This window comes from Anomaloglossus baeobatrachus, chromosome 4 (assembly GCF_048569485.1).
Source record: "Anomaloglossus baeobatrachus isolate aAnoBae1 chromosome 4, aAnoBae1.hap1, whole genome shotgun sequence".
NCBI lineage: Eukaryota > Metazoa > Chordata > Amphibia > Anura > Aromobatidae > Anomaloglossus > Anomaloglossus baeobatrachus.
Window position 1 is genome coordinate 391,267,021 of NC_134356.1, and position 26,797 is coordinate 391,293,817.

General features: G+C 41.4%; 1 protein-coding gene across 8 annotated transcripts in view; it reads left to right on the forward strand.

The window, feature by feature from the left end:
• FRMD4A (FERM domain containing 4A) overlaps positions 1-26,797 on the forward strand; it is a 720,232-nt gene that overhangs the window by 464,180 nt on the left and 229,255 nt on the right. For all 8 annotated transcript variants that reach the window (XM_075345253.1, XM_075345255.1, XM_075345254.1 and 5 more), the window contains one exon: positions 7,035-7,127. In XM_075345253.1, coding sequence (XP_075201368.1) covers positions 7,035-7,127 — 93 coding nt within the window. The remainder of the gene's footprint in view (positions 1-7,034; positions 7,128-26,797) is intronic.

A 26,797-nucleotide genomic window follows, 5' to 3' on the forward strand; every position in this document is an offset into this window, starting at 1 on the left:
CCCAAACAATGGGGAACATTCTGTTTTTTTATTGACTGGGATAGAGAGTATGGATCGTTGTGGGACCCCCTTATTGGATTACTCCAGACCCAGATTTGTTTTTTATTTCCAATAAATTCGTGAAAGAGGGAATGTGTTGAGGAGTGTTTTTTCAAATAAAAATTTGTCTATTTTTTATTTTTTTTTCTTACTGACTGGGTTAGTGATGTCGGGTATCTGATAGACGCTGTGACATTAATGTGAGCAAGGATGGTTGACCTTAGGGAGATCAACATCCACCACTGCGGAGACACCATCACGTGTCTCTCAACGCAGTGATTCTAGAGCAATGCGCCCTGGGAAATATTCAAAGCAAGAAGGCCTGCGGAGACACCATCACATGTTTCTCAACGCTGGCAAGAAACTAGCCAGGTCTTTCACCGGGAAGGAACAACCACGGGAAGGGCAGTCTCCAGTCAAGGAGACCACCTATGCCAAACATGGTATCCATCCACAGACAGTCGTTTCAGGGTATTTGCCCCTCATCAGTGTGGAGTAGGAATCTGGCTAATGGGACATTGCCTAGTAAAAGACTATGTGAGCAAGGATGGTTTACCTTAGGGAGATCAACATCCACCACTGCGGAGACACCATCACGTGTTTCTCAACGCAGTGATTCTAGAGCAATGCCCCCTGGGAAATATTCAAAGCAAGAAGGCCTGCGGAGACACCATCACATGTTTCTCAACGCTGGCAAGAAACTAGCCAGGTCTTTCACCGGGAAGGAACAACCACGGGAAGGGCAGTCTCCAGTCAAGGAGACCACCTATGCCAAACATGGTATCCATCCACAGACAGCCGTTTCAGGGTATTTGCCCCTCATCAGTGTGGAGTAGGAATCTGGCTAGTGGGACATTGCCTAGTAAAAGACTATGTGAGCAAGGATGGTTGACCTTAGGGAGATCAACATCCACCACTGCGGAGACACCATCACGTGTTTCTCAACGCAGTGATTCTAGAGCAATGCCCCCTGGGAAATATTCAAATTTGAAGACCTGGCTAGTTTCTTGCCAGCGTTGAGAAACATGTGATGGTGTCTCCGCAGGCCTTCTTGCTTTGAATATTTCCCAGGGGGCATTGCTCTAGAATCACTGCGTTGAGAAACACGTGATGGTGTCTCCACAGTGGTGGATGTTGATCTCCCTAAGGTCAACCATCCTTGCTCACATAGTCTTTTACTAGGCAATGTCCCACTAGCCAGATTCCTACTCCACACTGATGAGGGGCAAATACCCCAAAACGGCTGTCTGTGGATGGATACCATGTTTGGCATAGGTGGTCTCCTTGACTGGAGACTGCCCTTCCCGTGGTTGTTCCTTCCCGGTGAAAGACCTGGCTAGTTTCTTGCCAGCGTTGAGAAACATGTGATGGTGTCTCCGCAGGCCTTCTTGCTGTGACATTAATAACCTCTGGGTTTGATGCCAAGTGACGTTACACAGCTGGTATCAACCCCACATATTACCCCGTTTGCCACCGCACCAGTGCATTCGGGATGAGCCGGGAAGTCCCGGGACTGTCGCATCTAATGGATGCAGCAATTCCGGCTGGCTGCTGGCTGATATTTTTAGGCTGGGGGGGCTCTCAATGATGTGGGTCTCCCCAGCCTGAGAATACCAGCCAGCAGCTGTGAGGCTTTATCTTGGCTGGTATCAAAATTGGGGGCAACTGCACTCTGTTATTTTTTATTATTTATTTATTTTACTGTACGTTATAGACCTGCCCACTGGTGGCTGTGATTGGTTGCAGTCAGACAGCTGTCACTCAGTGTGGGGGGGTGTTTGACTGTAACCAATCACAGACAAAGGGAGGAGTGAATATGTATGAGTCTAATGAGCGCCAGGTTGAGAAGGACAAAGGGCTGCCTCGGGAGCAGTGTGACAGCCGCGCCAGAGATCAGTGATTATGTAGCACTTGCTCCTACCCCTTTGCCCCAGATTCTGTTCCCCACAGACTTTATAAGGGGACCAGCATCTTGCCAGATACCCTGGACTACATGTAACTCTCCTTCCGTTTCTTTTGCGGTCTGCAGAAAAAGATGGAAGTCACACAGATGTCACACAGACCGTATACTGAACGGAACGGGACAGATGCGGTTGTCACATGTATGCCACACGGATGCATCCATGGAAAAACAGGACCGTCTTTTGCGGACTGGAAAGACAGAACAGTTATGTGAATGTAGCCTTATACTTCACAAATACTTTCTACATAGTATTGGTATATCACAGAAAATCCCAATAAAATACATTTAAGCTTATGTTTGTGTAATGTGAAAAAATGTCAAAATCTTCTTAGGGTATGCATAACTTTTGAAGGCACTGTAAGGCTAGGTTCGCACACTGCGTCTTTTTAACGCTGCGTTTTTGTGCGTTTTTGACCGCTAAAAACGCACAAACGCACCTGCGTCGAAAAAACGCATAAAAAAACGCATGCGTTTTTGCCGCGATTTGGTGCGTTTTTGGCTGCGTTTTGCTGCGTTTTTGATCTCTGCGTTTTGCTGCGTTTTTCCAATGCATTGCATGGGCGGAAAACGCAGAAAAACGCAGGAAAGAACTGACATGTCCATTTTTTTTTTTTAACTCAAAAATGCAGGTAAAAAAAACAGATGTGTGCGCACAGCAAAAATGAAAACTCATAGACTTTGCTGGGGAAGCAAAGTCCTGCAGTTTTAAGGCCAAAAACGTACCCGAAAAACGCGCAAAAACGCCGCGGAAAAACGCACTGTGCGCACATAGCCTAAGTGTGCATGTGTAGGAATCCACTGCTAGACTCCATTAGTAGTGCATTATTTTCCACTGAAAAAAAGGATAGTGCAATCTAACTACCTGACATTTATCTACCCCAAAATCTGTCCGTGGCGAATAACTGAGAAGCTCCCATACATTTGGTTTTCAAGTTCTACCAAAATTCATAGTTTTGTTTGTGGTTATTTGTATATCTTTGTGACATACCTTTGCATATTAAGGATTATTTTTTAAACGTTATACTGTACTTACTATGAATGTGTATAGTCTTTGTACGTGACCATAAATATTTTGTTCCTTTTGGGACACCCCAATTTTATTACTTGATAAGGGCTTTATTTTATATAATATTTAGGTGTTGTTATTTAGCCATAGTCCACATGAACACAACTCCAAATGTAGGCTGCTTAATTTTTAAATTAAATTTCCTAATATGTGTCTATGCTTCAAATACTGAAATTAGACCGTTTGTCACCCTGCGCCCTGGGGTTTACACATGTGATTGTATTAAAAGGGTTGTCCAGGTCTTTTACATTGATGGCCTATCTTTTGTATAGGTCATTTATATCTGATCGGTGGGGATGGGTCAGCCGCCTCCCCCGCCGATCAGCTGTTCTCAGTGCTATCGGCAGCTTGATGTAATGACTTACAGAACTGCACAATACAGTATAATGACCACAACGGGGTACTGGATATCCGCCCCCTGTTGATTTGAATAGGGGGAAGATGTAGTGTACCTGGCTGCGGTCACTATTCAGTTGGTGGAGCTGTGCAATTCCGCAGCTCTGCACATCCAGCCGCCATCAGCATTGGCAACAGCTGATCAGTGGGTGCATCACGTGTTGCACCCCCCACCATATATTGATGATGTATAGTCCATCAATGTAAAAGTCTCGGATAATCTATTTAAATACATATAACTACCACATTACTATCTAGTATATTAAATAACATAAATTGTATATACTACCACCACCACGTTCTTTCTGTAATATATCAATTCAGGATGTCACCTTGTAATATGATTGTGACCATTTACCATGTCATTTTCAATGGGGAAATAACATAATAGAGCAGTAAGTAGAAAGAGTTAAAATAAGAATGATAAAAATGATGATCGCTGTAAAATTACCGAGAGTTACCCCAGAGCAATGATTTCACTGTCTGTTCATTTGTCATCCCACTGTATATCAATGGATGCCATACATGTCATTGACGATAGTGACAATGCTCATAAATTCTGATTCCCTTAAATGTGAAATTAACTACTGCAATAGACTCTAGTCACAGACATGAAGACATGAGGTCAGACTCCTGAATCTAAGCACTGAGAGGTTTAGGTCAAAGCCAAATTCATAGACTCACTACACGACTATGATGCATGTTCAGCAATTACAGTTGTAGTCATTTAAATTTTGTTTTCACTCCAATTTAAGCTAATTTAAGGAAATCTGAGCATCTGGAGCTCAACATTTATTAATTTAGCCATGTATGACGATTATGTTTCAGCATTATGTTCTGGCGTAGGTCCGTGAAGTTAAAAAAAAAAAGGAAGTAACATGATATTTTATTATTCAATTATGCCTTTGCTGGAAAATAATAACTAAGAGTCACATTTCAATTTTGGACTGTAAATTGTCTTTTATCATGCACTTTCTCGTGTGATTGTAATGATGAAATTGGAAAACTCCCTTAAAGAGGTAATCTCATAAACCATATAAAAACTCTACTCGCTGACATAACTCTACATTGCGAAGCTAATGGAGCCCAAAAGCCATTTTGAAAATTAGGCTTTCATCCTTTGAAGACAAGTAACACACCCTGTTTTACTCTGGTCCATTCCTGATTGGTAGGAGGCCCCACTGCACCACATGATCCTCATGTATCTCCTTCTCCCAGGATTGCATTGTGTTTATGCTCAATGGAACACAATGACAGAGACTCAACTTTGTGGTGGTTGTTTCAAGGACTAAATATCCGTGCACCCATGATACTCGGTCGAGCTGCACGAATACCCGAGCACCCCGATGCTCGATCGATTACCAAACAGTGCCAACAACGCTTGCTCATCACTAATTATAATAAATACTCTTGAAGTAATAACTTCTTTAAGTGTACATTAAACAGTGATAGCCATTTTACTTTAAGGGGTGGTCCAAAACTAAATTTTAATTAAAGACTAAATCTCTATTTAATATCAGAATCTTATCTTTTTTTATAATATACTTAAATTAAAAATTAAAACAGTGGTTCGAAAGCTGAAGAAATTTCATCTTAATCTCTTATCTATTTATTGCTCCAATCTAAACTAATTTCTAATACGGCTGTATTAGAAATTCCCTACCTTCTCTGATTACAGTAATTACTATTGATTTTTTTTTTCCACCCACTTTCTGTCTGATGAAGAATCCTAGTACATGTCGGGATACTCAAACAAAGCATCATCAGCGGCAGAGGCTGTTGTCACTGACACAGCCTCTGCTCCTTCTCTGAAACAAAGCGTCATCAGTGACCCTCATTTCAGCAGCTGGTCTGGTCACTGCTCGCTGTCATGGTATGATTTGCATAGTGACAGCATGATCTGTGTTGCTAGATAAGATCATAAGAGCCGATGACAAAGCAACACATACTATCAGTGCGTGGTGTCAGAGTACCCAGCAGCATGCAGACACCAGTGCCGCCCACGTAAATAATGTCACTTTAATATTTTCTGGGCTGAAATAAAATTACAGGCCGAAGCCTGAGGCTGCATTGTTTTCATGACATTTCCTATTCTGACTCATGTCTGATTGGGTCTTACCTCAAGAAGGCATCCTGATCTCAATCTCAATATAGGTATGGGTGCACAAAGCTATAATTGATCACTTAAATAAGAATTTCGCTATCAGAACATCGCAATAGTACAACATAAAGTTATTGACATATTATACACTATCTAAGCATTATCTCTACAATACAAATGTTCAAAGTCATATTCAGTTGTGAATCATTGGTGCAGCATTGGTAAATGGAACTAAGACAATTCATCAATAAAACAGTGGATTCCATATCTAAAGATATACGGGCATGTGTTGGAGTAGAGCTAGACATCTGCCATGTTACTAATAGAAATCACTTTGAACACTTGAAGTGTATAGCTTAAACTTGGATAGATAAGGAATATTTCATGTGAATACATTTGTGCTATGTTTTCTTAGTTATAAATCCCTTTAATTTTGCACCATCCTTTTTCAATCGTCCCGTATTGCAATTTACACAATGGCCACTAGGGCTTTTTTAGACTCTAAAGGCCGCTTTACACGTTACGATATCGCTAATGCGAAGTCGTTGGGGTCACGGAATTTGTGACGCATATCCGGCCGCATTAGCGATGCCGTTGTGTGTGACACCTATGAGCAATTTTGCATCGTCGCAAAACGTGCAAAATCGCTCATCGGTGACATGGGGGTCCATTCTCAAATATCGTTACTGCAGCAGTAACAAAGTTGTTCCTCGTTCCTGCGGCAGCACACATCGCTCCGTGTGATGCCGCAGGAACGAGGAAGCTCTCCTTACCTGCCTCCCGGCCACAATGCGAAGGAAGGAGGTGGGCGGGATGTTACGTCCCACTCATCTCCGCCCCTCCGCTTCTATTGAGCGGTGGTTCAGTGACGCTACTGTGACGTCGCTGTGACGCTGAACGAACTGTCTCCTTTCTAAGTCACAGCAACGTCGCCGGGCAGGAAAGTACGTGTGACGGGTCTGGGCGATGTTGTGCGGCACGGGCAGCGATTTGCCCGTGTCGCACAACAGATGGGGGCAGGTACCCACGCTAGCAATATCGGTACCGATATCGCAGCGTGTAAAGCGGCCTTAACTCGCTGTTGTTTCAGGAAACAACCTGTGTACAACGTCTTCCCATATCTTTTGTATTGAAGCATCTAATGAGCATGTGAACAGGTCATGGTGGAAAGGGACAGCAAAGAGAGCTGTGACATTGCCTATTGTGATTGGTGAATCCTGTCATTAAAATCATACCTTTGATAAGGAGCCTTGCTGAAAGCTGTTCCTGAAAGTCACAAAAATCCCCATTGGCCATTGTGAAAATTACAAGATTATTTTGTTATTGTGTTTAATAAAGTTTGATATGAAAAAAAATTGTCAATTAAAAACCATATGTAATACAAAATCCTGATATAAAAGATAAGTTACATTCAGATGATTGCGTTGATTTTAATGTATCAACACAAAATAATGATATTTTCTTTTTAGGGGACATCTGAACTGGTTACAGTTGGATCGAAGAGTACTTGAACATGACTTCCCCAAAAAGTCTGGTCCAGTGGTCCTATACTTTTGTGTCAGGTATGTTCTTGTTTCTAAATGTTGGTGATATAATGAAGTGTAAAGCTGGGTTTACACACTGCAACATCGCAAACAACATCGCTGTAACGTCACCGGTTTTGTGACGTTACAGCTACCTCCCCAGCGACATTGCAGTGTGTGAAACCTATCAGCGACCTGGCCCCTGCTGTGAAGTTGTGATCGCTACAAATCGTTCAGGACCATTCCTAGGTCCTTTGTTTCCCGCTGTGCAGCATGCATCGCTAGAAAGTTTCAGCGTGTAAAGGGGACTTTACAGCGACTTCCCTTTCAAATAGCAGCTTTACAACGTCCCCAACAACCAGCTAGGTCGCTCTGCAGGTCCGGATCTCTGTTGCGTCGTTGGCCAGATCTGCCTGTTTGACAGCTCACCAGCGACTCAACAGAGACTTGGGGAGGTCGCTATAACGTCACAAAACCGGTGACGTTACAGCGATGTCCTTTGCGATGTTGCAGTGTGTAAACCCAGCTTTATAGAACAGCGTTACATTTAACCTTTATATATCTATAATGTTCTCTAGTTACAAGTAGAAGATAATTGAAAATGGCCCAGCCAATTATAGTTTGTGATTTTACAACCCTGCCTCTACAGGTCTTTTGAGGTCACAGATACTTAAATGGCCCCTAGACTTGAACACTTTTGTACAGTCCTTGTTCTGAAGAGTAATATATCTCATTAGTAGAGTGTTGTAATTAACAATAGAAAAGTGATCAAGACAATCAAGTCTCACTGCATTGCCATGGCAGCAGACGGAGAGAAAGTCCAAGGTCACGTGCAAAATCACTAAATTTGGGACACACTAGCTTAAATGACTTTTAAAGCAAAAAAGCATTTAAAGGCCAGTTGTTTTTCATTTTTCCTATGGATAGGCCATTATTATCTGATTAGTGGAGGTGCGACATCCGGCACCACCACCCATCGGCTGTTACCAGTGCTGCCACCAACTGGACGTTCTCAGATGATGCTAACACACAACAGCTCTGTCATTTCTTTACTGGCTGTGGCTGGATATTAGTGGATGGATCGGCAGAACCTGGCCACAGCCAGCATCCGAGAACTTACGGAAACTGCCGGTAACAGCTGATCAGTGGGGATGTCAGGTGTAGCATACCCACGATCAGATATTGATGGCCTATTCTAAGGATAGGCCATCAATATAAAGTAGTTACTAACCTTTTTGAGTTTAAAACTTGTTCTGAAGTACCATACATTGGTTAGTCATTATTAGACAAGCCACACAAAATGAAGCAACATATACTCTCATTGAATACACTAGGGGCATCTTGATGAATATTATATATTTTGATTTTTATGACGGTAGAACAAGGTATCACTGCTCATGTGATCCCAGAATCCTGGTCAACTATCATTCATAAAACTTAGTAATACATTTCTGATGTATAACTAATGCTGAAAATAAGCAGATAAGTGTCCTACAGTGTTTTAAAAGATGCTTTGACACAATGCCTCAGTTTAGTTGCATGCAAGAATAGGATGCTAGAAGGAGAACTGTATTAACTATGTAGGCCCTCTTTAATTTGTTCATTTCATAAATTTATTAGAAATTGGAAATACATAAAAGAAAGAAAAGATAAGAATATAATATCAAAAAGTAACAAAAATCAGCCCAATCCGACCCAACTCCCTCTCCCCCCCCAAAAAAGTATACTGTATATACTGCTCAAAAAAATAATGGGAACACTTAAACAAGGATTTTGTATTTTGGAGTTCCCTTTATTTTTTGAGCAAAATACCCATAAGTACATGAAGAGCAATGTTCATAAATCGTGCGTAAACATGGACCTACATTTAATTTTTATTTGTATTTTGAACTTCCTGTTTTGTACTTTTTTCACAATTACTAATGTATGATATATATATATATATATATGGTATATATATATATATATATATATATATATATATATATATATTATTTTTTTTTATATATATATATATTGAATTTTTTTAAAAATATCCATATCCATGATGACAGTATTTAATTATGACAGAAGGTTATAAGAATTGGCACAACTGGCTTCAGATGATTAAGGCTTCAGATTTCATTGTTTTCAAGTCATCTTACCATTATATTGCCCATAATACCATTCACTAGTCCCAGGCCCTGCTGGCAAAATAATGAGATTAAAAACTATGGCCAGTGAACTTAGTAAGGAGGAGGTAAAAGGAGAATTATTAGTGATGTCATAATACTTTGTACGCACCACGTCTATTTTCTTGACATCTGGAGTTTTTGCTCTTAATTAAAAGGTTTGGGAATTCCAAGGGAAACATTACAGTTGTGAAATCAGAAATACCATGTGTTGAGTTATGTGTATCTCTTCACTGTTCGGATTTACTCTTATGGGACCTACTAGATGTAATGGTCAACAGCAAGGGGTTATTAGAAACATCGAAGAAACTAGATTTTAAGTGATCCCAGTGGGAGAAAAGCTGTGGACACCTAATTAACCTTATTACTTTGAAGGCCCGAACCTGAACATACTGAACGCTGGCGAAATACAGCTTACCTGTCGTTGTCTAGGAAAGCAATGAATAATAAAATGTTTGTATATTACCTTTATTCTATATCACAATGAAATACCAGGATATAACACAATGCACTTCAGTGGTATAATAAGTACAATACATTCTGTCTTATTAATCCAAACTCTAGGCCATGAAATACTGTTGAAAAGAATCCTTAATTTTTATGCTATGTGGACGCATTGCTTTTTTATGTGCTTCTTTTCTGCACATAAAAAAAAAACATGTTTTGGCAGGAAAAAAGCAGCTGAAAAAACACAACATTTTTGTCGTGTTTGCTCCTTTTTTCACATGCATTTTTTCCTGTTTTTTTGTGTTTTTTTAAGTCATGGCGATCGCGGGGGTTCAGCTGCTGTACCCCTGCGATCACCGCCTGGTTTCTGGGCTGATGTTACAGCTGAGACCCGGCTCTCACTGCCCGGAGTGGAGCCTGCGCTGCTCCCGGCTGTTTAACCCCTTGTATGCTGTGATCAATGTGATTGCAGCATTCAGGGGGCAGGGAAAAGAATCGCTTACCTCTCCTTGGCGATCGGGTCCCTGTAATGTAATCACATGGACCTGATTGCTGTCATGGTAACCCTGGGTCATCACAATGAAGACCCCAGGTTACTGAGCTGAGAGCCTCACACACCATGCTGTATTCATGGTGTTTGAGGCGAAGTACTGCAATATAATCCACTGTAGTGATAAAGCACTACAGTGGATTATAGAAATGCAGAAAACAATGCAGAAATAATTGACATGCTGCTTCTTTTTTCTGCAACAAAATCTGCAAGGAAAAAAGAAGCAGCGTGTGCACAGCAAGTCACGATTCTCATAGACTTTGCTGGGATGCGTTTTTCCCTGCAGTATTGATTAAAATCTGCAAGGAAAAACGAATGAAAAAAAGCAACGTGTGCACATAGTCTTAGGGGTGCTTCACACACAGCGAGCTCGCTGCCGAGATCGCTGCTGAGTCACGCTTTTTGTGACGCAGCAGTGACCTCATTAGCGATCTCGCTGTGTGTGACAATGAGCAGCGATCTGGCCCCTGCTGCGAGATCGCTGCTCGTTACACACAGCCCTGGTTCGTTTTCTTCAAAGCCGCTCTCCTGCTGTGACACACAGATCGCTGTGTGTGACAGCAAGAGAGCGACAAATGAAGCGAGCAGGGAGCAGGAGCCGGCGTCTGACAGCTGAGGTAAGCTGTATCCAAGATAAACATCGGGTAACCAAGGTGGTTACCCGATATTTACCTTAGTTACCAGCCTCTGCAGCTCTCACGCTGCCTGTGCTGCCGGCTCCGGCTCTCTGCACATGTAGCTGCTGTACACATCGGGTTAATTAACCCGATGTGTACAGCAGCTAGGAGAGCAAGGAGCCAGCGCTAAGCAGTGTGCGCGGCTCCCTGCTCTCTGCACATGTAGCTGCTGTACACATCGGGTTAATTAACCCGATGTGTACAGCAGCTAGGAGAGCAAGGAGCCAGCGCTAAGCAGTGTGCGCGGCTCCCTGCTCTCTGCACATGTAGCTGCATTACACATCGGGTTAATTAACCCGATGTGTACTGTAGCTAGGAGAGCAAGGAGCCAGCGCTCAGTGTGCGCGGCTCCCTGCTCCCTGCTCACACTGGTAACTAATGTAAACATCGGGTAACCATACCCGATGTTTACCTTAGTTACCAGTCTCCGCAGCTTCCAGACGGCGGCTCCGTGCAAGCGCAGCGTCGCTTGCACGTCGCTGCTGGCTGGGGGCTGTTCACTGGTCGCTGGTGAGATCTGCCTGTTTGACAGCTCACCAGCGACCATGTAGCGATGCAGCAGCGATCCTGACCAGGTCAGATCGCTGGTCGGATCGCTGCTGCATCGCTAAGTGTGAAGGTACCCTTAATGTCAGACAGGCACATTTTAGACATCTAAGAAGATTGCCACAAGGCCAGCCATCTAAATATTTGATGCTATATACAAGCCTATAAGGAGGACTTGAAACTTCAGACTTGCAAGAAGCATCTAATAAGTGATGTAATTTCCAGGATAAACCTACCTTAAAATCTTTTTCTACTGATTAATAAGAATAAGACAAATTACAGCTGTAGCCAAGTCTAAATTCACAAATAAAGTCCCCCCCCCCGTCACAATTAACGACTTACCAGCGATCCTGAAAACGATGCGACCTGATAAGGATCGCTGGTAAGTAGCAGGGAGGTGAGATGTCAAACAGTCAGACCTTACCAACAACGCAGTAATGATCAGCGACCTGTATAACAATGGGCGACCGGCATAGGAGGTTGTTGCTGGGTGTCAAACACAGCGATACGTCCTGCCCAGCAGGACATCGGCTTTGAAGAAAATAAACCAGAACAGTGTGTAACGATCAGCGATTTCACAGCAGGGGCCAGGTCGCTGCTTAGTGTCACACATAACGAGATCGCTGGTGAGACCCCTACTACGTCACAAAACCTGTGACTCAGCAGCGATCTTGCTAGCGATCTCATGTGAGAAGTACCCCTTAGGGGTGCTTCACACATAGCGAGATCGCTACCGAAATCGCTGCTACGGCACGGTTTTGGTGACGCAACAGTGACCTCATTAGCGATCTCGCTGTGTGTGACACTGAGCAGCGATCTGGCCACTGCTGCGAGATCGCTGCTCGTTACACACAGCCCTGGTTCGTTTTCTTCAAAGGCGCTCTCCCGCTGTGACACACAGATCGCTGTGTGTGACAGTGAGAGAGCGATGAAATGAAGCGAGCAGGGAGCAGGAGCCGGCATCTGGCAGCTGCGGTAAGCTGTAACCAGGGTAAACATCGGGTAACCAAGGTGGTTACCCGATATTTACCTTAGTTACCAGCCTCCGCCGCTCTCACGCTGCCTGTGCTGCCGGCTCCGGCTCTCTGCACATGTAGCTGCAGTACACATCGGGTTAATTAACCCGATGTGTACTGTAGCTAGGAGAGCAAGGAGCCAGCGCTAAGCAGTGTGCACGGCTCCCTGCTCTCTGCACATGTAGCTGCAGTACACATCGGGTTAATTAACCCGATGTGTACTGTAGCTAGGAGAGCAAGGAGCCAGCGCTAAGCAGTGTGCGCAGCTCCCTGCTCTCGCGGTTATGATCGCTGCTTCGGCTGCGGTGTTTGACAGCTAAGCAGCGATCATAACAGCGACTTACAAGGTCGCTGTTACGTCACAGAAAATGGTGACGTAACAGCGACCTCGTTGTCGATGTCGCTTAGTGTGAACCAGCCCTTAGTCACCTTCTTGATAAGTTGTCATAGAAGGTTATCTCACTTAAAGAGGATCAAAAAGTTTATCCAGTGAAAACAAGTTATCACCTATCCAAAGGATCACTTTCATTCCCATTTACAAAAGGTAGAGGGAGATCGGATACTCAACCACTACTTCATTCATTCTACAGTGGGGAAAAATAGTATTTAGTCAGCCACCAATTGTGCAAGTTCTCCCACTTAAAAAGATGAGAGAGGCCTGTAATTGACATCATAGGTAGACCACAACTATAGGAGACAAAATGAGAAAACAAATCCAGAAACTTCTTTTATACTGTCAGTCTTTTATACTGATAAGAAGTTCAAACAGGTGCCATTACTACAGGTAATGAGTGGAGGACAGAGGAGCCTCTTAAAGAAGAAGTTACAGGTCTGTGAGAGCCAGAAATTTTGCATGTTTTTAGATGACTAAATACTTATTTTCCACCATAATTTGCAAAAAAAAATCTTTCCAAATCAGACAAGGTGTTTTTCTGGATTTGTTTTCTCATTTTGTCTCATAGTTGTGGTCTACCTATGATCGTCAGAGGATGATCTGACTCACCTCTCCACTGCCATCACCGCTTGATGCTGGATTTTGGCTCAGTGTGCATGATTCCGGGGTGTCAGTTATGCGCACTATGAAGCCGGGTGTACGCGTCCCGGTTTCAACCTGAAGTAGTGCGTATGACCGAAACTCCAGGATCATGCGCGCTGAGCCGAAATCCAGCATTGGGCGGCAAAGGAGAGGTGAGTGAGATCATCCTCTGATGCTGCGCATTCATTAGCATGATAGCACATCCACAGGGGCGTACTAACATGCTAATGGGGCCGACTAGGAAGGGAAGCAGCGCCGTTGGGACTAGTCCCCTCGCTCATTAGAATACGACAAAAGATCTTTAGAAATATTTTCTCTAAAGATCTCTTCATCTATGCTACTGTATACAGGGATGGTTAGGCAGGGATTAGCAATATCCACACAGAACTGCTCATGGTTCTGGGTCCATATTACACCTGACAGGTTCCCTTTAAACAAGAGACCATCTTTTGCACAAATTTTAGATATATATTATTTCACTCACATTCAATGGGTAAAGCATTTTAAGATGTTGACAAGAGGAGCCATGTGTGGAAACAAGTTCTAAAGATTTACTGAATGGCATCAGGTTTCAAGCACTTGACGTGAGACATATTCAGAAAGATGTCTCACACTTCAGGAAGAGCAAAAGCAATTTTACTAGTTAATTAGTTTGTAGCATTTACACCAATCAGTAACCGAAGACAGCTCAGAGCAGTTAGTGATTAATGACATTCAAAAAATTGTACAGAAATACATTAGAATACATTTAGACGAATACAGTTATAACTCATCAAATCTGCATCTTAAAGGGATTGTCGACTACTCAACGACTCCTTCTTTATTACTATATTACCCCGTATAAAATAAAAACAGCCTATAGTCACCTTCAGTGCTGGTGATGTGCAGGCGCTGGGTCTCCCAGGGCTCACATGACATTATGTCCCGTGAACCCTGCAGCCAATCAGCAACCGCTAACAGACCACTTTGCTCTCACTTCCTTTGGAGAAAATTGACATCCATAAGAATTGAGAACTGCAGCTGCTCTCTCAGAATGTGAAAGTCTATTAGCGGCTGCTGATTGGCTGCAGCGCTCTCGTGACATAACGTTAGGTGAGACCCAATGCTAATGACACTGGAATGACAAAAGTGAGTACGTGATGCTTTTATTTAACAAGGCGAAGTATAGTAATTGAGAAGGAGATGTTTCCCAAAGCTTCCTTGTCTATATTTCCCACTAGCACACGGAAAATGATATGTTAAATTGTTGGTTCCGCATGTTAAGGAGGTTACTGGTTGTTGATAGCCATTGCTAGAATTACAGGCTTTAGAGTTACTTGTTATTTTGCCCTACCTTAGTGACTATATAGTTGCTGCCCCGTTAAGAGCAACTTTTTGGGTGCTGTGGCTTTAACCTTTTAAGGTCTTTTGAGAAAAAACTGTGTCAGCAGCTTCAATGCTGAAAGCTAAACTCTAGTTGCTATAGGCAACCAGAACAGTTTACTGTGAGACAATCTTCATAAATGAGGCCCCAGTTACTTGTGCAGTGGCTATAGGCAACCAGAACAATCTTACTGTGAGGCAATCTTCATATTCATAAATGAGCCCCCAGTTACATGTGCAGTAGCTATAGGAACCAGATCGATCTTACTGTGAGGCAATACTCATAAATGTGGCCCCAGTTATTTCTGCAGTGGCTATAGAAAGCCAGAGTGATTTTACTGTGAGGCAATCTTCATAAATGAGGTCCCAGTTTCTTCTACAGTGGCTATAGGCAACCAGAATAATCTTACCATTTTCTCCTTTATTTCTATAAAGCCTAAATTTGGGGGGCCAAATCTTGAGAGGGGAGGGAGATTTTGAGTTTTAATGTTCGCAGTATTTTCACTGTCTGGTGTTAGACGGGCCCTGCAAATTTCCCTCAAATCAGGTGAAAATTGTGGATTTGTATTCAATGAGCTAACAAGAAAAAGATTTTCTGCTATATATATATATATATATGATATATATATATATACATATATATATATATATATATATATATATATATATCCAATATATAAAGCTGAATGTGTGTGTGTGTGTATATGTGTGTGTGTGTGTGTGTATATGTGTGTGTGTGTGTATGTCCGGGATTGGCATCCGCACCGTCGCAGCTACAGCCACAAGCCACAAAATTTTGCACACTCACACGTATGGACCCCGAGAGCGTCATAGGCTATGTTTCGAGGGGAAATTTTAACCCCGTGCTTTACAGTTATTCGCCAAAAAACCTGCCTCCATTAAAGCGAATGGAGCTGGGAGCCACAGTGCAGCCAGAACTTCAGAAGAATGCGCAGCCACGCCCTTATATGGAATGTTGGCGTGTCACAATGCAGCCAGGGAAAGAGAGACACAGACAGGGAAAGAGGCAGACACAGACAGAGTAAGAAACAGACATAGACAGGGTAAGAGACAGACACAAAGAGACAGACTGACAGACAAAGAGACAGACTGACAGACAAAGAGACAGACTGACAGACAAAGAGACAGACTGACAGGGAAAGAGAGGGAAAGAGACAGACAGGGAAAGAGAGGGAAAAAGACAGACAGGGAAAGAGAGGGAAAGAGACAGACTGGGAAAGTGACAGACGGGGAAAGTGACAGACAGGGAAAGTGACAGACAGGGAAAGTGACAGACAGGGAAAGTGGTTGAGACAGACGGAGAAAGAGATTGAGACAGACGGAAAAAGAGATAGACAGGGAAAGAGACAGACAGACAAAGAGACAGAGAGATATATACAGAGGGGGAGACAGACAGAATGGGAGAAAAACAGAGAGACAGTTACTATCCCGGGCAGCGCCGGGTGCTATGTTGTGAGGCGAAATTTTAACCCCGCGCGTTCCAATTTACCAATCAATTTTGCCCCTATCTAAATAATGGGGAAAAAGTGAAACGAAAAGTGTTGGGGACAAATTGACAGCTGCCAAATGTGAACAAGGGGCACTTAAAGAATTAGAGCGATGGCGCCAAAGAGTATATACCGTACAGTTGCTAAAGTGGGGCCCCGACATGGGATACTCACCACACCTGGGGATATGAACACACACACAAAATGCGCCACACACTACCACGTGCTTGAACACATATACCACCCTCAGCACACATTTCACCACACATACACCAACCTCGCCATATAATTGCCCTAAAACACACACAAGTCTGGTATTATCCTTCAAAAATAAAAATCTGATTAATAAGCAGTCAAACTACAAGAGCAACAAATGTACCACATAAGAAATACGGCAGCTGTCAGTCACATGACCTTTCTATATGTGTATGTGTGAGCCAATATATACTGTCAGGGGGGAGGGCTTTCTGTTGCCTGGAGATTTATCAGGCTGCCAATAGCAACCAATCACAGCTTAGCTTCTATTTTGCTACAGTTAATTAATCTGAGCTCTGATTGGTTAATATAGGCAACAATTTAATAATTACATTTCTATTTGTTTTGTGGTTTTTGTGTGCAGAATACATTTTTGTTAATACATTCTATTTTGTTAACAGCAGTTATTAACCGGGCAAAGCCGGGTAGTACAGCTAGTGTGTATATATATATATATATATATATGTATATATATATATATATATATATATATATATATATATATATATATATATATATATATATATATATATATATATATATATATATCTATATCCGCTAAAGGAATCCGCACCGTCGCATTTACAATCACGAAATTTTGCACAGACGCCTTATGTGACCCAGGGAGCGTCGTAGACTATGTTTTGACAGAAAAATGTAACCCCGTGCTTTACAGTTAGTCTCTAAAATCTAAAATCAGCCCTGGAAAGAGACAGCCCTGGAAAGAGGCAGCCCTGGAAAGAGGCAGCCCTGGAAAGAGACAGACCGGACAAAGAGACAGACCGGACAAAGAGACAGACCGGACAAAGAGACAGACCAGACAAAGAGACAGACCGGACAAAGAGACAGACCGGACAAAGAGACAGACCGGACAAAGAGATAGACCAGGCAAAGAGACAGACCTGGGAAAGAGACAGATCTGGGAAAGAGACAGATCTGGGAAAGAGACAGACCTGGGAAAGAGACAGCCGGGGAAAGAGACAGTCCTGGAAAGAGACAGACCAAGACAGACCGAAAAGAGACAGATGGGAAAAGAGACAGACAGACACACACATAGAGACAGACACAGAGATAGAGACAGACAGACACAGAGATGGAGACCGATAGACTGATACAAATACAGACAGAGACATTGACACAGACAGACAAGAAAAGAGACAGACAGACAGCGACACACAGACAGAGAGTGGGAGACAGAGAGACAGTTACTATCCTGGGCAATGCCTGGGTACTACAGCTAGTGTGTGTGTGTGTGTGTGTGTATATATATATATATATATATATATATATATATATATATATATAAATATATATATATACACACTGTACATAGTATAGTTATATACAGTATATAGGTTGACTGCTACTTTACTTGTAGTTTACACATACACGATGCATCAGCAAACCACAATGAATGAATACATAAACGCCAATATTGCTGTAAACCTTAAAAACACAAAGTACTTCCAGGGTTTTTTTTTATCACAAAGTGCAAAAGCCATCCGACCAAGTCAAGGTGTATCTCAATATGGATGTTCCCTAATATGGTCCCGTCAACTAATTTTAGTGAACTGAAGATTTTCTAATGAAAGTTATATTAATAACCTTACCTTCATGTTATGGGTTAAACAAATATTCTATGAAACTCAGTCTTGTCAAAATTTAGAAAATTATTCTTATGTTGAGTGAGATATTGATTAACATCTTACTTATCAAAGGGGATGTACTCATTTATGCTTCACATTCTATACAAACATATATACTGTATATGTTTTCAATTAATGTACAACAATGGCTAGAATTGTCAGCAGTATAGCTGTACACTCACAATGCGTCTACATACAAGTTATGCTTAGTTTATCATTTATGAACTGATTTTTCAGTATGTCCATCATAGGATGTTTAATATTATTGACACTGACAGGTCTTATTGACACTTGGAGACATAGATTTTACAACACTTTTCTGCCTTTTCAGAAAGTTTATAGCTTTACGGAATAGATATATATAAGCCTTTACTATCGCTTATGGCTTATTATTTATATTATTTCATTTACATTGTAGATTTGTTGTTGGCAGACACAGTTTACAAGCTTCTGATGTTTTTGCAGTAAATATATTTTCTATTTGTCTTCATTGTTCTATTATGGGATTGTTTTTGCTTATGAAGGGAACTTTTTTGAAGTCATTTCATAATATATACAAGAAATGTATGGTCAGCCTTGATCTCAAACACCTATACTTCCACAAGTAGACAAAATGTCTGAGCTGCTCTTATGAATACAAAGTTGTACAGTGCAACATATTTACAGTGCATGAAATACGTATTCAACATGTCATCAATTTTCTAAGTAAATATATTTTTATAGATGCTATTGACATGAATTTCTCACCAGATGTCAGTAACAACTCATCCAATCCAAACAGACAAATAAATCAAGCCATAGATGTCCATAAATTAAGCTAGGTGTAATAATGAGAAATGACACAGGGAAAACAAATTGAACACATGGAGAAAAAAGGGTGCATAAAGTCATGGAAATATATTTATTTAGAAAATTGATAACGTGGTTAAAGGGGTGGTTCACCCATATTTTTTATTGTCTAGATCGATATTATATTGAGAAACAATGTTTCTCTCAAATACCTTATGTTGGCAACAGTGCCTGTGAGAGGCGCAATTGCAGACCGCTGTTCCCCGCTCCATAACCTCCCGGACTTTGTGACCCCGGGGATCCGGTGACGTCACGTCAAGTTCCTGACACCGTGGCCAGCCGCAGTGTCCATGAGTGATGGGCTGTGGGGCGGTCTTTCACCGCTTGTCACAGCCCATCAGCTCCCTCCTCTCTCACAGCAAAGCCCTGCAAGCAGGAGACACGCTGAGCTGTGACAAGCAGTGAAACACCGCCCACAGCTCAGCGAGTCAGGAAGACTGGGGCCGGCCGCAGGGATGTGACGTGTCCGGAACTTGACGTGATGTCACCGGATCCCCAAGGTCACGGAGCCCGGGGGTCACGGAGCGGGAAACAGCGGTCTGCAATACCGCCTCTCACAGGCACTATTGCCAACATAAGGTATTTGAGAATAATATTTTTTCTCAATATAATATCGATCTAGACAATAAAAAATATGGGAAAACCACCCTTTTAATACTTATTCTGTCCTTTAATGCTGGAGATTATCTAAATTTATGTTGACTTTAAAAAAATCTTCTTTGTTGCAATATACCAAGCACATTTTACAATGCATATAGGCACAATATTCCACAATCATGTATGAAGAATAACCCAGGATATAGTTTTATACTTCTGACTTTGACTTCCTATTGCAGGGGTATGTGGATACAATGGGCTCTCATAAAAAGCTTTGAAAAGTCACAACATATTGGTGCACCATAAGACTATGTTAAAATGTAGTGATTTTTTTTGCCCAACTCCGATAAAGTGGGTAGAGCTGGGGTGGGAAAAGGGCGTGACAACCCCGCTCATCAAATTTATGGGGCATGCTACTTTTCAGATGTGCCAAATTCATTAAAAAGTGTGCACCTCTTAATGAATTAGGAGCATCTCAATCCAACATGCTTCCTCATTAAGGCCAGCGCGTATAACGCTGATCTTTCTGAATAAGGGCTATTGTCATTTAGTGGTGATGTTTTTCCTTGTTTCTTCCTTGGCATCTATTTGGTCATTTTGCTTTTTTTTTTTAAAACTGTATATCTAAACTAGTGAGCGGCTTCAAAACAGACGTTGCCAGAAGAATGGTCAGGCCACTTTTTATCCTTTTTATAGCTTTCACAGATTGAAGCAGTTAAAGGGAACCTGTCACCAGTTTTTTACACTATAAGCTGCGGCCACCACCAGTGGGCTCTTATATACATCATTCTAACATGCTGTATATAAGAGCCCAGACCGCTGTGTAGAACATAAAAAACACTTTATAATACTCACCTAAACCAGTCGCTGCGGTGGATGTGGCTCAGATGGGCATCTTCATCCTCCGGTGCCGGCGCCGCCTCTTTCGGCCATCTTCTTCCTCCTTCTGAAGCCGCAGTGCATGATGCATCTACGTTATACAAACTCGCCAGTCCAGTGCATGCTCACTAGAATACTTTGATCTGCCCTGCTCAGGACCTGAATGCTGGCGAGTGTGTATGACGTCGGATGCGTCATGCACTGCGGCTTCAGAAGGACGACAGAGGCGGCGACAAAGATGGCTGAAAGAGGCAACGCCGGCACCGGATGACAAAGACGCCCATCTGAGCCACATCCACTGCAGCGACAGGTTTAGGGGAGTACTATAAAGTGTTTTTTTATGTTGTACACAGCAGCCTGGGCTCTTATATACAGCATGTTAGAATGCTGTACATAAGAGACCTCTAGTGGTGGCCGCAGCTTATAGGGCAAAAAACTGGTGACAGCTTCCCTTTAAAGTAGCTCAAAAAGACCCAACAAATGCCCAGCAAGTCATATTTACATTACCATGCATGTTAATTCTTTTTGACAACTTAAGCATTTTTTCAGGTGGATTTAAAAAAAAAAAAAAAATACATGACATACACATATTCTAATAAACAAATAAAAAAAGGAAAGTGTACTTTTTTCGTTGAATTAGTTGTACTGCTGTAACAAACGTATACCAGTTTTACCAGTCAAAGAGCACTCGTTAAGAAGAATATATCAGAAATATTTCTACAAAGAAAGAGGCTGCTGAATTTTATAACTATTTCATTGTATTGAATTTTTTTGTAAAACTAAAAAAAAACTATAATTAGATAGACATGACGATGTAAACATAAAGGCAGTGACAACCAAATATTTCTAACTATCGACTTGTAATCAGGGTTTGTAGAGGTTTTTAGAGGCTCAGTATAAAGACGCTGTGGGAAGTGTTCTTGAAGCTGTCTAACGGATGATTTGTGAAAGCTACTTCAATAAAATGGAAATCGTGGTATATTGGAGGCCACAGTCAGACAAAAGAGTAATCAGATTAAGTAATGAGATCTCCGGGCATTTTATTAATTAGTTATTTAATCTCATGTGTAGAGGACTGACATTGAGATGCAGAAGGCAGATTTTATACGCAAATCTCTTTAAAACAGGTAGGGAATAAGTCAGATTGGGAGGTCGAGTAAGGACATGAGTAAGTCACGCCTGGCTGTCAGAGGCAATCAGGGGATCTGACAAAGCAGAGGAAACTTTCAAGCATTGCTTTATAGCAAGAGCAGGGCTTTATACAACAGGATACCGTGATTAGTGCTACTATATTTCATTATAATCAGAGGATGCCAATAAAAGCAGAACACACGAACAAGCAGGAAACAAATCTACATTCAGGATCCGCCAAGAGGTTCATCAACTTCCATGGGTGAATCCGGGAGATTGCCTTTCACTCAGACCAATATGCCAATAATCTTTAGAGTGCCAAAACATGTCATATAACGGCATAAATATGAACCCAATAGCCGGACCACAATATAGGCACGTGACATGTATGACTGCTGTATCTTGAACCCTTCAAAAAATAACTAAAGCATAATGGATAGTGGAAGAACTGTACACCATATTTCAGTGATAAGTTTTCTATTAATAAAACCGCTGTTCCATTAAACATTCTTACATAATTGTCAGTTTCAAAACTGAGTGGCGCTCCACAGATCCTGCATATATTTCCCAGTAGTCAGCACATTGTGCACATCTGAGCATGTGCATTTTAGTGCACTGTCAGGCATGGTTAATGGCTGCAGACAAGGAGATACTTGATTCTAATTCCCTGGAGTTGGCAGCCTTGAAGTCAGGGTTTCATGGCAAAAGCTCTTTATCTGATGTTAGAATAGTCATTGATTTTTTTCTGTATTTATTGTGTGTGGGTCAGTATCAAATTAGCCAAATGCTTTGGCATTATGTGTTATCAGCTCTCCGGTTGCGCTGAGCTTTAGTCAAAGAAGCTGGATTCTTAATTATTGAATCATTGTAGACCCAAGGTTATTTGTCTATTGCACTACGGGTTTTATATTTAACACATTCATAGCAAATTATCGGATTTGAACATCATAATTGCTGACATGAATGGCAAAAGAAAGCGTGTCTCTGTTCATGCTGTAGGGAACCACATATATCATACACCTCTGTATCTGGTCCCTCACACAGTCTCTCAAAATTAGAAATGTACAAATCAATTTGGAGGTCCCAGGTCCAGCAACCACATGAGTCCTGCGAACTATCTCCTACCTTGGACTTGTGACACTGTACAAAACCTTTAAATCAGAAGTGGTGACTGGGATTCCTGTAGGTTGGTGGTGGTTCATAAGGATCCCATCTAGTAATGTGGCCACTCAACCAGGATCCTGCGAATTGATTTGCTCATCTCTAGTCATAATATAATTATATTAAAGAGCAGTGCTCTAGAAAGCTATCAAATATTATATATGTTAGATTGCTGGACCTAGGATATGATGAATTGTGCTAAATATCAATTGCTGATAGTTTTTTAAAGCTCTTTTTGAAAAAAAAATACTCTGTGGTCCAATTCATCAAAGCTTGTATGCCAAAAGGTAGAGTTGAGCCAACATTTTTTGACTGTCGTCATTTTCATGCCAGGTTCCTCTAGCTCGAAAAAATAGGATCAACAGCAACAGTAGTGTGCCTCCACAGCCTGTCTAATTCATAACAAGCTGTGCCACTCCATACTCTAGAAATCTCATGCCAATCCTTGAATGGAGTAAGATGTCTGGTGTAGCGCACGCCACTCATCAGAGGCTACTGATTCATGACTCAAGAGCGTCTAACTCCACCACGCCCTCGCATCAATAAAGCGAGAAAATTGCCAATCTCAATGAATCAGAGCCCATGTATTTTATGTCTCCTCCACTCATTAGGGCAAACATTCCCTTGATGACACCATGACTCAATCGGTACGCAGTGATACAAAAATAATATTACAATATTAATACACTTATTGATTTATATAAATATAGGTTTTTCAAACTAGTTTTCTCAGGTGGTCTGAACCCTGTTTAAATATACATACAAGTATACACCTAAAGAATATAGACGTTTATTGAAAGATCAGAAAGAGCTAGAAATGACTATATAGACCTCTAAAATCTGTCTTACTGACCACCGATATGCTCAGGCGCTGTGGTAGTCAATAGAGATCAGTTCTGTATAATGTAGCTTTGTCTCAATGTTAGAAGATATAAATAGGAGCTTACAAAATAGTTATTAATTGTATGGTAAGATACAACAATTATACCCTTACGAATTCTGATGCTTGTTCTGTAATTTAGAACTCAGTTCAAAAAAATACATTTATTTGATAAAATTCCTAAAAGTCATCAGATTGAGTGATATAAAATATATGCAGGAGTTTAAATAATGTCATGTGACCACAGAGAGATCATGCATAACTAGTGATGGGTGCATAGTAACTATGTGTTCGAATTATTCATAACCAATCCCAAAGTATTATTCTGGTATTCATCAAAAATAACAAATCTAATGCAAGTCAATAGGAAACCCGAGCATTTTACTTGTCTTCATAAATACTGGACTAGTACTCGGTATTTGGTAAGCATTATCCAAACACTAGTGGTTACTATTCGCCCATCTCTGTTCATAATCATAACCTTATAACAGTCCAGAGCAGAGAAAGGATTGGTTACATGGGATAAAGTTCTACAAACAAAGTAGTGACCTGCATTACCATGCCCACGTCTTTCTGACATTTACACGTGTCGGGTTGTTAACCCTTGTGACTGTACTATATTATTGTGCACCTATTAACATCCTGATGAATTCTGTGCTTGTTAACCCACCAACCCGAATCACACTAGAGCTTATCCACATAAAGTAAACTGAAAAACTGATTAAATAAGTTTGCAGCCTGCTTTCCAGAGACCCCCTTGTAACGGATAGCAGGCAAGTGATTTGCATGTTTGGAACTAAAAAGGAAAAGATCATCAAAAATGCAGACAAGCAATTATTTTTCCGCAACATCTGTTTCCCCTTGCACATGTCTAATTGCACACTGTTTGAAGGCTTCTATCGAGAGACTTTGCAGAGTCTGGTTTATACAATGTAAGCCGAGATCAATAGGATGGAGAAATTGGGAGGCTGGTGCTTTGCCATTGATTACAGTTGCTGCAGAATTTTCTATTTTAAGACAGTTTGATTTTGGGAGGCAGGGAACGTCATCAGCAGTAAATGTCACTCTCTATCTGGTGTCAACACACATTAACACCACAGTTGTGAATATAATAGAGCTGGAAGATGGAACACTGTCATCGAATAGATTTTATCTCGAAGAATTTTCCAAGCTTGCAGGCAGTTGTATGGATGTACAATGAGCATTTTTTACATGCAATTGAAAATATGATGAGCAGGTTAATAGCTTTATTTAAAAAATCCGCCTTAATGGCTTTTTTATGTCTAGAACTAAACTAGAAAGAGACCTATCATTGCTCATTACACTTTAAAGATTTATTCCTTGAAATCATGGTCATCCTATGGCTTGAAGGCTTGCGGCCCCAATACATATTAAACTAAAGTAGACAAACTCGCCGATATTGGGGGAGAGAAGGATCAGCATGTTGAAATTCCAACGGCCAATAATATGTTCTCCCTGGAGATAAGCAGTAGTCTGGCGGGTTGCTCCATTATAGAGGAGACAGGAGCACTCAGTGGAGCTGAGAGTTCCTGTGTATGTGCAATTTGAGGGAGATAGTCAAACAATACAACTAGCTAATGTAAATAGGGGCCACATCAAAAAGTCAGTGTGTGGCATGTTCTTAACTGGTTCATACCATCGTACACACTGCTATTCCCCAATAGGCTGTTGTTTTAATTATAATTATTTATTATTATAGAACCATTCATTTCATGGTGCTTTACTTATGAAAAGGGGTATATTGAATAGAAACAAATACGATAACAAGGCACAGACTGACACAGGAGGACAGAGGACCCTGCCCACGAGAGCTCACAGTCTACAAGGGATGGGTGAGGATACAGTAGGTGAGTGTAGAGATGGTCGTGTGGCGATATAGTGAACTATGGGTTATGGCAGGTTGTAGGCTTGTTGGAAGAGGTGGGTCTTCAGGTTCCTTTTGAAGCTTTCCAAGGTAGGCAAGAGTCTGATATGTTGGGGCAGAGAGTTCCAGACTATGGGGGATGCACGGGAGAAATTTTGTATGAGATTATGGGAGGAGGAGATAAGATGGGAGTAGAGAAGGTTACCTGTGAGTATCAGAGGTTATGTGCAGGTAAGTACTGGGAGACTAGCCCAGGTCGCAGATGTATGAAGGGGACAGGTTGTGGATGGCTTTGTATGTCATGGTTAAGATTTTGAAATGGAATCTTTGGGCAATAGGAAGCCAGTGATGGGATTCCCACAGAGGAAAGGTTGGGGAATAGCAGGGGGACAGGTGGATTAGTCGGGCAGCATAGTTTAGAATAGATTTTAGGGGTGCGAGAGTATTCGAAGGGAGGCTATAGGGCAGGAGGTTACAGTAGTCTAGGTGGGAAATAATGACTACTACTAGGCATGCACTAGTGTTTTTGATGCTTCTTGGTTAAGGAATGTATGAATCCGGGAAATATTTTTAAGTTGTAGTTGGCAGGAGGTGAAAAGGGATTGGATATGTGGCTTAAAGAAGAGCTCTCATGTGTGTAATATGGTTTTCCGTAATGGAAGTTTGGACAGTCGCCATCAAGCTCACACAGGAGTGATATATACACAAACATGTATTATGCTTCATTCACATCTGCGTTGTGGCTTTCATTATTAATTTTATTGATCAGTCAGTAGAATGTCTGACTTTGTAGAACCGACTTTAGCTTTTCCACCATATTACTTTAGATGTTCCACTTACTGTTCTTTTTTATACTTTGTACATTCCTCTTCCATTTACTAACTTGACAGTCTTTTCACTTCTTGACTTTTCAGATTATATGCCTTTCTGTTCTGACAGCAGTACCTGTCTTACTATATCTGCATTTATTACTCCATTATAACATCTGACATTACAGTACATTATTTCTCTTGACTATTCTTTTGTTCTGATTATTCCTGTTAGCATTGTACTATCATTCTTTAAATTGTAGAATTTCTCCTTTTTCTATTTCATCCACTTTATACTCAAAAA